We start from the raw sequence: 14700 nt of genomic DNA, 5'->3' as shown, positions 1-14700 counted from the left end.
AAGATTCAGAGAATTCAGAGACATCTCAGAGCGTAAAGGGCAAAGTCGGAAACCACTGTTGAATGCGCGTGATCTTTGCGCCCTCAGGCAGCACTGCCTAGGAAACCGTCATGCTACTGTGACAATTATAGCCACCTGGGCTCAGGAGTACTTTGGAAAACCATTGTCACTTAACACAGTCCATCGCTGCATCCAGAAATGCAAATTGAAACTGTATTAAGCAAGGAGGAAGCCATACATCAACTCTATGCAGAAACGCCGGGGAGTTCTCTGGGCCCAAGCTCATCTCAGATGGACTGAAAGACTGTGGAACCGTGTGCTGTGGTCAGATGAGTCCACATTTCAGCTAGTTTTCAGAAAAAACAGGTGTCGAGTTCTCTGCGCCAAAGATGAAAATGACCATCTTGATTGTTAACAGTGAAAAGTGCAAAAGCCAGCATCTGTGATGGTATAGGAGTGCATCAGTGCCCACGGCATGGGTGAGTTGCATGTATGTGAAGATACCATTGACTCTGAGGCGTATATTAGGATTTTAGAGAGACATATGTTGCCATCAAGGCGACATCTCTTCCCGGGACGTCCATGCTAATTTCAGCAGGACAATGCCAGACCACATTCTGCACGGGCTACAACAGCGTGCGTGTGCTTGACTGGCCTGCTGCCAGTCCAGATCTATCTCCTATTGAAAATGTATGGCGCATCATGAAGAGGAGAATCAGACAACGGAGACCATGGACTGTTGAGCAGCTGAAGTCTTATATCAAGCAAGAATGGACAAGATTTCCAATTGCAAATCTACTACAATTAGTTCCAAAATGATTAAAAAGTGCTATTAAAAGGAAAGGTGATGTAACACAATGGTAAACATGCCTCTGTCCCAACTTTTGTTGAGTGTGTTGCAGCCATTAAATTCTAAATTTGTGTATATTTACAAAATACAATTAAGTTGGTCAGTAAAACTATTGAAAATCTTTTCTTTGTACTTTTGTCAGTTAAATAAAGGTTCACGTGAATTAACATATCACAGATTTTTGTTTTTATTGCATTTTGGAAAATATCCCAACTTTTCTGGAAATGGGGTTTGCAGTACATCTCTATCAAAGGAGGTAGAAGATGGTCCTTCGCTCCACTAGCTTTAGGCAAGGTGTAGCATCTTTTCATTAGCCCACTCCTCCCCCCCTGATCAGGGTCTCACGAAGCTATGGGATGGTCGTGTGAGCAGTTGGCACACATCACAAGTCGTGGTTATGTGACCACTGATGCCAGGCAGACAATCTCCAAAAAGTATTGATAATGACTGGGGTCACCCTGCCTTGTAAAGACACTGCCCTGAAGAAATCATCGGACAAAGTCAGCATGGATTTGTGAAAGGAAAATCATGTCTGACGAATCTTATAGAATTTTTTGAAGATTTAACTAGTAGAGTGGATAGGGGAGAGCCAGTGGATGTGGTATATTTAGATTTTCAACAGGCTTTTGACAAGGTCCCACACCGGAGATTAGTGTGCAAACTTAAAGCACATGGTATTGGGGGTATGGTATTGATGTGGATAGAGAATTGGTTGGCAGACAGGAAGCAAAGAGTGGGAGTAAACGGGACCTTTTCAGAATGGGAGGCAGTGACTAGTGGGGTACCGCAAGGCTCAGTGCTGGGACTCCAGTTGTTTACATTATATATTAATGATTTAGACGAGGGAATTAAATGCAGCATCTCCAAGTTTGTGGATGACACGAAGCTGGGCGGCGGTGTTAGCTGGAAGGAGGATGCTAAGAGGATGCAGGGTGACTTGGATAGGTTAGGTGAGTGGGCAAATTCATGGCAGATGCAATTTAATGTGGATAAATGTGAGGTTATCCACTTTGGTTGCAAGAACAGGAAAACAGATTATTATCTGAACGGTGGCCGATTAGGAAAAGGGGAGATGCAATGAGATCTGGGTGTCATTGTACACCAGTCATTGAAGGTGGGCATGCAGGTACAGCAGGCAGTGAAAAAGGCAAATGGTATGTTGGCATTCATAGCAAAGGATTTGAGTACAGGAGCAGGGAGGTTCTACTGCAGTTGCACAAGGCCTTGGTGAGACTGCACCTAGAATATTGTGTGCAGTTTTGGTCCCCTAATCTGAGGAAAGACATTCTTACCATAGAGGGAGTACAGAGAAGGTTCACCAGATTGATTCCTGGGATGGCAGGACTTTCATATGAAGAAAGACTGGATCGACTAGGCTTATACTCACTAGAATTTAGAAGATTGAGGGGGGATCTTATTGAAATGTATAAAATTCTAAAGAGATTGGACAGGCTAGATGCAGGAAGATTGTTTCCGATGTTGGGAAGTCCAGAATAAGGGGTCACAGTTTAAGGATAAAGGGGAAGCCTTTTAGGACCGAGATGAGGAAAAACTTCTTCACACAGAGAGTGGTGAATCTGTGGAATTCTCTGCCACAGGAAACAGTTGAGGCCGGTTCATTGGCTATATTTAAGAGGAAGTTAGATATGGCCCTTGTGCCTAAAGGGATCAGGGGGTATGGAGAGAAAGCAGGTACAAGGTTTTGAGTTGGATGATCAGCCATGATCATACTGAATGGTGGTGCAGTCTCAAAGGGCCGAATGGCCTACTTCTGCACCTATTTTCTATGTTTTCTTTGTTTAAAGCAATGGCAAACCGCTTCTGTAGAAAAAAATGGAAAGACCATGATCGCTCATGTCAAACAATATTGCTAAATGTGAAAGCTTTTCATTACTTCGGGATTTGTGGGAGTTACTACTCTGCAACCATCAAGCTCTTGAACAAAAGGGGTTAACTACACTCACGTGCCCCATCATTGAAATGTACCTATAACCCATGATCTCACTTTAAGGACTCTTTATCTTGTTAATTCGAATTCTCATTATTTATTGCGGTTTATTTATATTTGCATTTGCACAGTTTGTTGTCTTCTACACTCTGGTTGATCTTTCATTGATCCTGTCATAGTTACTATTCTATAGATTTGCTGAGTATGCCCACAGGAAAATGAATCTTAGGGTTGTATGAAGTGTCATATATGTACTCTGATTATAAAATTCACTTTGAACTTCTAAGTTTACTGAGCATAAATTGGTTGCTGTCATAGAGTCATAGAACACTATAGCACAGAAACAGGCTCTTCAACCAATCTAGTCCTGGATAACCTAGCCTTTTGTCTAGTGCCATCTACCTCATTGATAATTTTCCTTGATGTCCACTATGACCCCAAGCTTGGTGTCATCTGTAAGTTTGCTGATCCAGTTTACCACATCATCATTTATATCATTGACACAGATGATCAACAATGACAGACTTAGCAACTTTGTTAATTTTAAACCATCATTAACTCCTCACAGACCGACACTGTTTGGAGGTTAGAGGCATGCAGAGCAATTCGAGTTGTCGTTCTTAACATGAATGCACAAATAGCGAGATGGAGATTGGGAACTGGTTCTGAGCAACATGCTGAAGAACAAAGCTTTGGTCTAGTTTTACATTTATACAGTCAACTGTCATTTCAAGGTAATTGCAAATTTGCATTTTACGCCTTTTAACATTAAGAGTTGATCCCCTATTGGCCCTCCCAGCCCTTACCCGGACATGACGATGAAGAAATCCAAGCGATTCCATGTGTCACCAAGGTAACATTTCTTCCCGATGATCCCTAAGGCAACCATCTTGATCACCATCTCCATGGCGAAGAAAATAAAGATGAAGTCATCAAAAGCCTGCAAAGCAACACATTGTTTCATTTGTCATTATCTTCCATTACATTTGTGGTTGTATTTTACTGACATCCTAGAGGAGCGTTTTGTCTTGTATGTGCAAGGACTGGGCTTCAAGCTGCGGAGTCACTAGGGGTGGTGTGGTGCAGTGTCCAGGCAACCAGGCTGCAGTCAGTGCTGCCCCTCTCCCCCAGTGTTCGCTCGGCGGAAGACCATCTCTATTATGATCGACTGTGGATTGATGGCACAAGTTTTAGTCTCTGTTATTGCCTGATTGTGCTGGCTATCTTGTGTGTGCTTTGTACTGTGAGTGACTGTTGGTATTGTGTTTTGCACCTTGATCCTGGAGTAACGTGGTCTCATTTGGCTGTATTAATGTATGGTTGAATGACAATTCAACTTGAATTGAACTGATTTTTATCAATGCTCTTTTGTCTATCCCCTGATGTGTTAAAGGCACTAGCTGATTCCCTGAAGTCTGCACCCCTTGTCCCTGAAATCTGTCCCTATTGTTGAATCTCTGTGCTCATCACGCCACCAATATTAGAAAAGTTTTCACCTGACTAGATCCTTAAACTCTGCAACTTCCTTTCTGAATCTCCCCACATCATTCAAGGTGTTTCTTAAATCATTTACCTTTGACCAAGCTCCCAGTCAAACACCTCAAATTCTTATTGCAGAGCTCAAAAGTCAAATAAAGTCATTCTCTTTTAGCCGGTAAAATTTTTCTATGTTAAAGATGCTATACAAATGGAAGCAACTGCAAGTCCCCAACAGTTACTCCAACCTCCCTGTTAGAGTGTATTCTGGAATCATGGAATACAGCAAATATTAATTTCAACACCAACCAGTCCTCAGATCTGAATGTGGATTGTAAAACAATGGGACTGAGACTGGGGTTGGTTGCAAACTAAGAAACATGCCATTTGACCTGAGTAGTCTGCATATGCATGAATGTGGCCCAGACTAAATGGGGATTAACATTTAGTTTGGATGTCTGCAGTACTGGTGTGAAGAAGGAGGTGTTTGAAAATTATATGTTACTCAAAGGAATCATTGTGGAAACATTGCAACTATAGAGTAGTCCTGCCTTTACCTTTGATCTGTAGCATATAAAAATGTTATTTAATAGTGGATCAGAGATTTTTTAAGTGTCTCCAGTAAGATGCCTGCATGAGTGTTGAATAAAGGATTCTATATCACCAACTTCAGTGTCTCCTAGTGACTTCACTCACACCCACAACACTCCCAACCCACCCAAATAATGTAAAACATAGTGGGTAACAAAATGTCTGCTGGAGGAACTCAACAGGCTGAGCAGTATCTGTGAAGGATAAAAGAATGTAGGCATTTTGGCTGAAAACACTGCATCTGATTGAATTGAATTAATTTTATTACTTAATCCTTCATAAACATGAGGAGTAACATTCTTTACGTTACGTCTCCGTCTAAATGATGCAATTTAGAGTGAGTATACTCGCTCAATGTCTGTTTTTGATAAAGAGAAAGAGGTTGAAAGGTCCTACCTGCAATATCTTACATCTGTCGGTGGAACAGTCCACGTCCTCACAGGGCTGGTACATTCCCAAAGTGACACAGTTCAACAGGATGACTAACATGCTGACATGCTCGAACCACGTGAGGATCTGGGGTTAAGGTCAAGAACTAGATCATAGCTCGATCACACGCGCAGGAGTGCTTTGTAAAGTTTCAATCATTCATATTCATAAGACCATTAGATATAGATTTCAGCCATTTGCCCCATTGAGTTGGTTCAGCCATTGAATCAAAGCCGATGATTTTCACAACCAAAAATTCAAAGTTCAAAGTAAAGTTATTATCAAAGTACATATCTTTCTCATATTATAAAGACAGCATTTTTCAAATGATGACACCAGTGAACACTGATTATCAATTATTGCAAGAATTGGATAGAGTGGATGTTGAGATGATGTTTCCATTAGTGGGAGATTTTAGGATCTGAGAGAATTCACAGTGAAACAAAGAAATACAGTAGAATCAATGAAAAACTCCACACAGAGACTGACAAACAACCCACTTGCAGAGACAAACTGAAAATACTTTTAAAAATAAATAAATAAATAGACAAATAATATTGGGAAAATGAGCTGTGGAGTCCTTGAAGTTGAGTCCATAGGTTGTGGAATTAGTTCAGTGTTGACATAAATGAAATTACCTAGGCTGGTTCAGCCATTCTCCCACATTCTTTCCATATTCTTAACCACCTTTACCAATCAAAAATCTGTCAAACCCGACCTTAAAAACTCCCAATGATTTGGCCTGCACAGACCTCTGTGCCTCTGTGGCAACAGACTCTACAGATTCACCACCCTTTGGCTGAACCCTGAGTGACTCTGGTTGAACGTTCAAGTTGGGTAGATCTTCATTGAATCTGTTTTGGCTATTATTCTATAGATTTATTGTGCATGTTCACAACAAAATTAATCTCAGAGTTGTACATGGTGACATATATGTATTCTGATAATAAATTTACTTTGAACTTAGAAGAAATTCCTCCTCATCACAGTTTTGAAGGGGCGTCCCTTTGTTACGAGCCTGTGTCCTCAGATCCTGGACTCTACTAATGAGAGTAGGGGAGATTCAAACAAGAGGACATGAGTTGAGAGTTAGGGGGCAAAAGTTTGAGGGCAACACGAGGGGGAGTTTCTTTATGCAGAGAGTGGTAGCTGTGAGGAACAAGCTTCCAGTAGAAGTGGTAGAGGCAGGTTCAGTATTGTCATTTAAAGCAAAATTGGATAGGTATATGGACAGGAAAGGAATGGAGGGTTATGGGCTGAGTGCGGGCCAGTGAGATTAGGTGAGAGTAAGCGTTCGGCATGGACTAGAAGGGCCGAGATGGCCTGTTTCCATGCTGTAATTGTTATATGGGTATATGTTAAAACACCTTCTCCACGTTCATTCTAACCAGGCCATGTAATAATTGGCAACCCACATTCAATAGCATCATCTTTTAAAGCGTGTTGTCTTTAAAACTTGAGAAATAAAAGCAGCATGCTATCTCCGTCCTGTCAGCTATTCTAACATTTGACAAGACTAGAATCAGAATCAGGATTATTATCACTGATATATGTCATGAATTTTGTCACTTAGAGGCAACAATACATAAAATACATTATAAGTTACTCTATGAAATGTACTCAGTGGAAGAGGAGTGGGACCGGGTGTGGTTGTCTGCTGCTGTAGCTCAATCAGTCCAAAGTTCAACATGTTGTACATCCAGAGATGATTTTCTTCACATCACTGTTGTAACATGTGGATATTTGAGGTACTGTCACCTCGAACCAGTCTAGCTATTCTCCTCTGACATCTCTCATTAACAAAGAACTGTTGTTCCCCGAATGCTTTCTGGGTTTTTTTTTTGCACCATTCTCTGTAAACTCTAAGCATGGGTTCCCAAACTTTTTGTGCCACGGACCAGCACCATTAAGCAAGAGATCCATGGATCCCAGGTTGCATGATAAAATCTCAGGAGATCAGCAATTATTCCATGTCAAAGTCATTTCCTCACCATTCTGATGTTTGGTATGAACAACAACTGAACCTCTTGACCTTGTCTGCATGTTTTTATGCATTGAGCTGCTGCCTCGTGATTGGCTGATTAGACATTTGCATTAACGAGGAGTACAGGTGTACCTAAAAAGTGGTCACTGATGGTATGTATGAAAATAAATATGTGGTGCAAAAAGAGAGCAAAAGTAGTGAGGTGGTGTTCATGAGTTGATTGTCCATTCTGAAATCTGATGGCAGAGGGGAAGAAGCTGTTCCTGAATCACTGAGTGTGTGCCTTCAGGCTTCCTTCCTGATGGTAGCAATGAGAAGAGGGCATGTCCCAGGTAATGGGGTTCATAATTAAGGGTGCCGCCTGTGTGAGGCTTTGCTCCTTGAAGATGTCCTCTATAGTATGTCTCTATAGTACTATATACTATGTGGAATTAGATCAGTTAATTTCAAACTTATTACAGAACAGAACATGGCCACCTGACCCAAAAGGACAATGCTAGCTCGGATGGGATGAATCTCATTCTTTTCCCTCATCTCCTTACCTCTCACATGCCCCTCAATTTTTGATTCAATTTGCCATTACTTACACCGAGGGATGACTACAATTGATAACAGAGCTTATCTTTGAGATACAGGAGACAACTGCAATAGTAGGAAACAATAATGGCCAAAGAAACTCACTTATCCGCAGGAAGAGCACGCAGACTCCATGACAGCGCCCAAGGTCAGGATCCAACCCAGATCACTGGAGCTGCCTGCCACGTCGTCGTGCTGCCAAAGAGAGCTGCAGTGGAAAACATTTGTAACACTTAAGGGAACTGAGTACTGAGTACAGGAATGAGCTTAACTGGAAAGCTCCTCCAAGGAGATTTGCAGAGGCTTAGAACATAGAACATAGAAGAGTGCAGCACAGGAACAGACCATTCAGCTCACAATGTTGAGCCAAACCAGCTAAAAAGCAAATCAAAAACACCCATACACTAATCTCGACTATGTACACCATGTCCATATCCCTTCAACCTCTTGACATCCATGTTCCTATGCAAACACTTTTTAAAAGCCTCCAATGTGTTTGCCTCTACATCGCCCTTGAACCTTGACGTGCTAAATAGGTGCCATCATGAGTCTGTATCTCCATATTATCGTTACGATATGCCCCCGACCATGTCTGCTTCCAGCGTTTCTTCTCCAGAGTATGGAGAGCTGGCACAGCACCTTTAAAGATCCAGCCCGCTCCACTAATTGGTGGTCATGTTTTGGCGTCAGGGTTTTAAAATTTAAAGAGCACCTGGCTCAGCTTTGGTGCTTAACCGCCAGCTCAACTTTAGTTCCGTCCGCAATTGTGTTTTTGAATTTTTGTCTCGTTGGATTCTCATCTATCATCTGGTCAAGAACCCTGCTCTCATCTCAACCTCGAAATCATGTCTTGAGTCAAGTCCTGCATAGTCCAGCACTTGGGTCCTTACTATCCTCCCCAAGGCCTTTTCCCACAATTATAACACTTGTCTGTCTACCTAAAGAGCAAAGATGATCAGACTGCACCTTCTGTACTCCTCATCCTCTCTGCACCCTTAGGAGATAATGTCCCCTTTAAGATTATCTCAGTGTTCAGCAAAAGAGAGCACAAAATAGGCAAGGAAGGAGCTTAACATGACCAGGAGGAGCAGGAGAAAACAAGAGAAACCACAGGCAGAACAGAAAAGCCATAAAACTGAATAATAAGGAGATTAAAAAGGAATCAAGTTGACCCAAAACGAAGAGATGCAAGGGGTGGCGATGTATGTAAATTGTCTCATTAGCTCAGAGAAGTCATTAGGCGCTGGCTGAATCGCTGCTGAATGCAGCCTTAATCAGAATACATCTTGGATGGGGCTGAAGGGAATGTGCTTACTCTCTAAGATCTGCAGCACAGTAAAAATAACATTGTCACAAGCCACGCCAATCCACCAAGGCACAAGGCAACAGCCTGCAGTAAATTCATGATCCACATAATCCTGGGAAAGTTAACAGAGGAAAACTCTGGCAGCTAAGAAAGTTTGCAGCACTTGATGCATAAGTGTTAAATGACATATTCGATGCACAGGAAGGAAATGAATCTGTTTATTATTGTACCGAGATACAGCAAAAGGCTTGCCTTGCATGCTGTTCATACAGATCAGATCATTACACAGTGCAGTGAGATAGAACAAGATAAAACAATAATGCAGAATAAAGTGGAACAGCTACAGAACAAGTAAAACAACGAAGTGCAAGATCATAGCGAGGTAGATTGTGAGGTCAAGAATCCAATTTGTTGCACTAGAGAATTATTCAATTGTCTTCTAATAGCAGGAGGTCTGCAGAGACACCTCATCTTGGAATTGGCAACTCTACCCCAATTGTTCATTTCTTGGAGCTCATGAAAGATTTGCGTGTAGGCACGAGGAGGGGTCGGGATGGAACTTTCTTCCTGTTGGGTATTTAATATTAAAGTAACACTTGAGTAATCTTGTTTAATTATTCTTGTTTATTTAAATAGTTAATTATGGGTTAAATGATGTCAAATACATGAATTGCATACGTCGTCACGCTACCATGCGATACATGTGTGCCTCACTTAAAGTAAGCTTAAAGTTGCACCCATACTTTTAAACTCCCCGCATCTTCCTTTGAATTAATTTAATGTTTTGAAGTTACAAAACGTAACACTCTGCAATTGATTGTCAGGGTGTGCTCTCATCTCCAACTCAAAACACCATGAATCCAAATCTTTAGTCCGAAGACATTTTCATAACCCAGGGTAAATATGGCCTGGGTAGTGGTGGAGGAAGTGAATGGTTGAGCTGGTGTGCCTATCAGCTGGCTGCTGTGTCCTGTACGGTGTCAAGCTTCTTGAGTATTGTTGAAGCTACTTTCAAACAGGCAAGTGGAGTGCCTACCATCACACTCCTGTCTTGAGTTTTGTAAATGTTTGTCAGGCCTTGGGGAGTTAGAAAGCAAGTTACTTGAAGTGGGATTTCTAGACTCCGACCTGTTTGAACACAAAACATAGTACAGTACAGGAACAGACCCTTCAGCCCACATTGTCCGCACCAACTGTAATGTTAGGATTTATTTCTTTTCGAGCAATGACTCCCCTTGGCACTATGTATGGATTGTTGTCTGTGCTTGCATATTGTCCTCTCTCTCGCTGCAATGTGAATACACCAGTTAAAGCCTTCTCCCATGTGCGTTTTTTATTTTGATGGATATGTAGTTGCACAGTCACAACAAATTGGCAATGAGTACAAACCTAAATGGCAGAAAATATCACGAACTGCACCACAAACAGTGCGAGGAAAGAGTTAAACAGTGTGGAGTAAGCCTCGTTACGGACGCTAACAAAGGGACACGTGTAGACAGCATAGTACACAGTGAAAGACGCAACTAGCAAATTTAAAGTGAAAATAACATGGCGATGGCTTTGGTCCAGAAAGTTGACAAATTCTAGTGCTATTGGAGAATGAGAGTCATGTATTGAGAAAGTGGAACTATATTGTAACGCAAACAATGTGGAGGAGCAAAAGAAAGTCCCCATGCTTCTTAGCTTAATGGGTCTTAGGACGTACAGTCTCACATGCAACTTAATAACTACAGAAAAGCCAGCAAGCAAGATGTTCGATGAAATTGTTACACTTTTACAAAATCACTTGAGCCCTAAACCACTGGTAATAGCTGAGAGATTTAGATTTTACAAAAGGAACCAGTCAAAGGATGAATGCATTTCTGAATATATTGTAGAACTGTGCAAACTATGACTTGACAGATGGATTTTCTGATGCATTAAGGGACAGGCTTTTAAAACGCATGCATAGTCAAAGCCCCTAAAAGAGGCTACTGTCAGAAAGAGACCTATCCTTTGAACGGTCATTGACCATTGTAATATCATTAGAGACTGAAGCAAAAGGTGCAACAGAACTACAGGGCAAGAGTTTAGAATGTGAAATGCACAAAATGACCCTGAATGGTGTAAAAAGCCACAAACATTATTGATGTGATAAATCCTCCCATGAAGCAAATGACTGCTGGTTCAAAGAAAAAGCTTGCAGAGAGTGTCACAGACAAGGTCACATAGAGAGAGTGTGCAAGGCAGACGAAATTCACAACCAAAGAGAAAAACCACACCGACTGAAAAGTTTCAAACACAAAACTAAACAAATGCATTAAGTGACCGAATCTGTAACGACACAGAGTCTGACAGAAGTGAGCTGTCCTGCCTAGAACTGCACAGTATTACTGAAGCAGATCACAAAATCAATGGATCACAATAGATGTGTCTGGTGTAAAACTGAAAATGGAGCTGGATACAGGGTCAGCTTTGCCCATAATTTCTGAGGCTGACTACAACAGACTGTTTTCTAAGATACCATTAGAGAAGATGCCAGCAATGCTAAAGACATTCAAAGGTGAAAAAGTGTCTCCCAAAGGCAAAATTAAGTTGAATGTCATATATGGGGGCCAGACACAGCACAGTATTGAAAAGCAGAGGGCCAGAACTTTTCAGACATGAACAGCTCAGAAAATACAACTAGACTGGCACATTATCAAAACTCTCAATGTGTCATCAACTCCCAAATGCAGCCCAAATGGTAGCACTAACCGGAGACTGTCACAGCTGCTTAATGCTAGTGAAAAGGTGTTCGAGAAGGGTATTGGTAAACTCAAAGGCACGAAGGCCAGAAATAAGTTGAATGAAGCAACAACACCAAGGTTCCATAAAGCACATTCAGTGCCTTATGCACTATGTTCTAAAGTGAATGCTGAACTTCAGAGCTTGGAATTCTGTCTAAGGTTGAATGGAGCAATTGGGCCATGCCTATTGTCCCGGTGATCAAGAAAGGGAAGGCCAGAGCCTTCATGTATGTGGGGATTTCAAAGTGAGCATCAACCCATTGCTGTGTACTGTGCAGTATCCCCTGCCACAAACAGAAGACATTTCTTCATCTTTGGCAGACGGGAAGAGGTTTGCAAAGATAGATTTGTCGCAAGTCCATCTGCAGATGGAGACTGAGGAGTCGAGAAGGAAGTTCCTCACATTCAATAGTATGAAAGATCTATTTCTAGTATAATCGTCTCCTCTTTGGCACTGTTACACCCATGGGAGTGGCTGTCTTCACCATGGCAAAGAGGACATATTTCACAACTCATGCCGGTAATAATAAACCTGATTCTTCTATATATTGACTTTGCTGGGTCCTTCATTGACTCCATGTTTGTGATTGCTGTGGATGCTCATTTGAAGTGGCTGGAGGTTATACTAATGAAGTCAACCACTTCAGCAAAGACTGTCTCTGCTCTGAAGACTGTTTTCTTCAGAAATGGCTTACCAGAACAAATTGTGAGTGACAACAGACCACAATACATGTCAAAAGAGTTCCGACGATTCATTAAGAAAAATGGTAACAGACATTTCATGTCAGCTCCTCACCACCCAGCAATGAATGGGTTAGCTGAAAGGTTTATCCAAACCTTCAAGAAATCCCTTCAAGCAATGGACAAGAAGGACATTTCTCTGCGGCACAAGGTGAACAATTTCCTTTTTGTATATCAGAACTCTGTTCATGCAAAAACAAATCAAACACCTGCAATTCTGTTCATGAGCAGGAATCTAAGATCTTGCATAGACCTCCTGAAACCAGATTTACGGAGAGAAGTGCAGAATAAACAATTCAAGTGAAGCAGCAAGGAGCTTCAAGATTGGACAGAAGGTCCTAGTGCATGATTATTGAGAAGACAAATGGACACCAAGTGGGATAGCTACAAGAACTGGACCACTGATGTACACAGTGGATGTTGGAGATCAGACATGGAGACGTCATGTGGACCAGGTACTGAATGCTCAACCGAAGAACACACGTGAGTTGATTACATCCAACAAGACGGACACATTACAGTCACTAGACTTGCCTCTCAGTGATGATCATGTCACCGATAGCAATGTGACACCGACAACTGAGAAATTTGTCTTGGACAAGACACCTGCTAAACCTGATGCCACTCCACAGGTCCAGAGGTGCTATCCTGAAAAAAACAGGGCAAAAGACCCAGAAGACTGAGTCTTTAGAACTGTGAAGTTAGTTATGGACTGTTATTGTGAAAGCATGATTATTTGGAACGACTTATGAAACAGAAATTGTATGTTTTGTACATACACAGTTTTATGCTGCATAAAGGGGGAGGAAGTGTAATGTATGGATCTATTTCTTCTAGAACAATGACTCCCCTTAGCACTATGTATGATCTGTTGTCAGTGCATGCAAATTGATCTGTCCTCTCTGATGCACATTATCGCTTCTCTCTCCCTCACTCTTGCTACAATGTGAATACACCTGTTAAAGCCAGCTCCAGCGTAATTGCTTTTTATTTAATTAATATGTAGTTGCACAGACACACTGACCATGATGCAAAATTAAACTACATCTCTTTTACCTGCACATTATCCATATGCCTTTATTTCCTGCAAACTCATGCGCCTATATGAAAGCCCCTTAAATGCCACTTTTTGCCTGCTTCCACTGCTATTCCTGACAGCCCGTTCCAGGCACTTACCAATCTGTGTGCTAAAGAAATTCAGTTCTGCACATCTCCTTCTGTCTTAAATGCACGTCCTCTAATGCATCTACATTTCTACTTCTTTGAGGAGAAAGACTGAATGACTTCCCTATCTACAGCTTTTATAGTTTTATTAACTTCTATCGCATCGCATAGATTCACAAGGTTAATTCCTGGGATGTCCAGACTGTCTTACACAGAGAGGTGAGAGAGACTGGGCTTATACAATTAAGGAATTAAGGAGATTGTGAGGGGATCTGATTGCAACATATAAGATTATTAAGGGATTGGACAAGATAGAGGCAAGAAATATGTTCCAGATACTGGGAGAGTCCAGTACCAGAGGGCATGGTTTGAGAATAAGGGGTAGGTCATTTAGGACAGGGTTAAGGAAAAATTTCTTCTCCCAGAGAGTTGTGGGGGTCTGGAATGCACTGTCTCGGAAGGGAGTGGAGGCCAATTCTCTGGATGCTTTCAAGAAGGAGCTAGATAGGTATCCTATGGATAGGGGAATCAAGGGATATGGGGACAAGGCAGGAACCGGGTATTGATAGTAGATGATCAGCCATGATCTCAAAATGGCAGTGCAGGCTCAAAGGGCCAAATGGTCTACTTCTGCACCTATTGTCTATTGTCTCCCCTCAAGCCTTTGACTTTGTAGAGAAAACAACCCAAGTTTTCCCAACCTCTCATAGTTCATGCTCTCTAATACAAACAGTGCCCTGGTAAACTCCTCTCCAAAGCCATCACATTCTTCCTGTAAGGATGCTTTTGCCACATTGTGTGTGTGTGTATATATATCTACGGCAGAGATATGGAACAAAGATAACACTTACAGTACCCTGTTGCTCA

General features: G+C 41.7%; 1 protein-coding gene across 1 annotated transcript in view; it reads right to left on the bottom strand.

The window, feature by feature from the left end:
• The window catches only part of cacna1ia (calcium voltage-gated channel subunit alpha1 Ia), a 589581-nt gene that overhangs the window by 357760 nt on the left and 217121 nt on the right, over positions 1-14700 (bottom strand). Inside the window, exons 2-3 of the mRNA XM_059953562.1 lie at positions 5262-5381; positions 3605-3738 (exon numbers count right to left, since the gene is read on the bottom strand). Of these exons, the coding sequence (XP_059809545.1) occupies positions 3605-3738; positions 5262-5354 (227 nt within the window). The 5' untranslated portion in view covers positions 5355-5381. The remainder of the gene's footprint in view (positions 1-3604; positions 3739-5261; positions 5382-14700) is intronic.

This window comes from Hypanus sabinus, chromosome 29, assembly GCF_030144855.1.
Source record: "Hypanus sabinus isolate sHypSab1 chromosome 29, sHypSab1.hap1, whole genome shotgun sequence".
NCBI lineage: Eukaryota > Metazoa > Chordata > Chondrichthyes > Myliobatiformes > Dasyatidae > Hypanus > Hypanus sabinus.
This window is presented reverse-complemented; position numbering and strand designations above follow the sequence as displayed.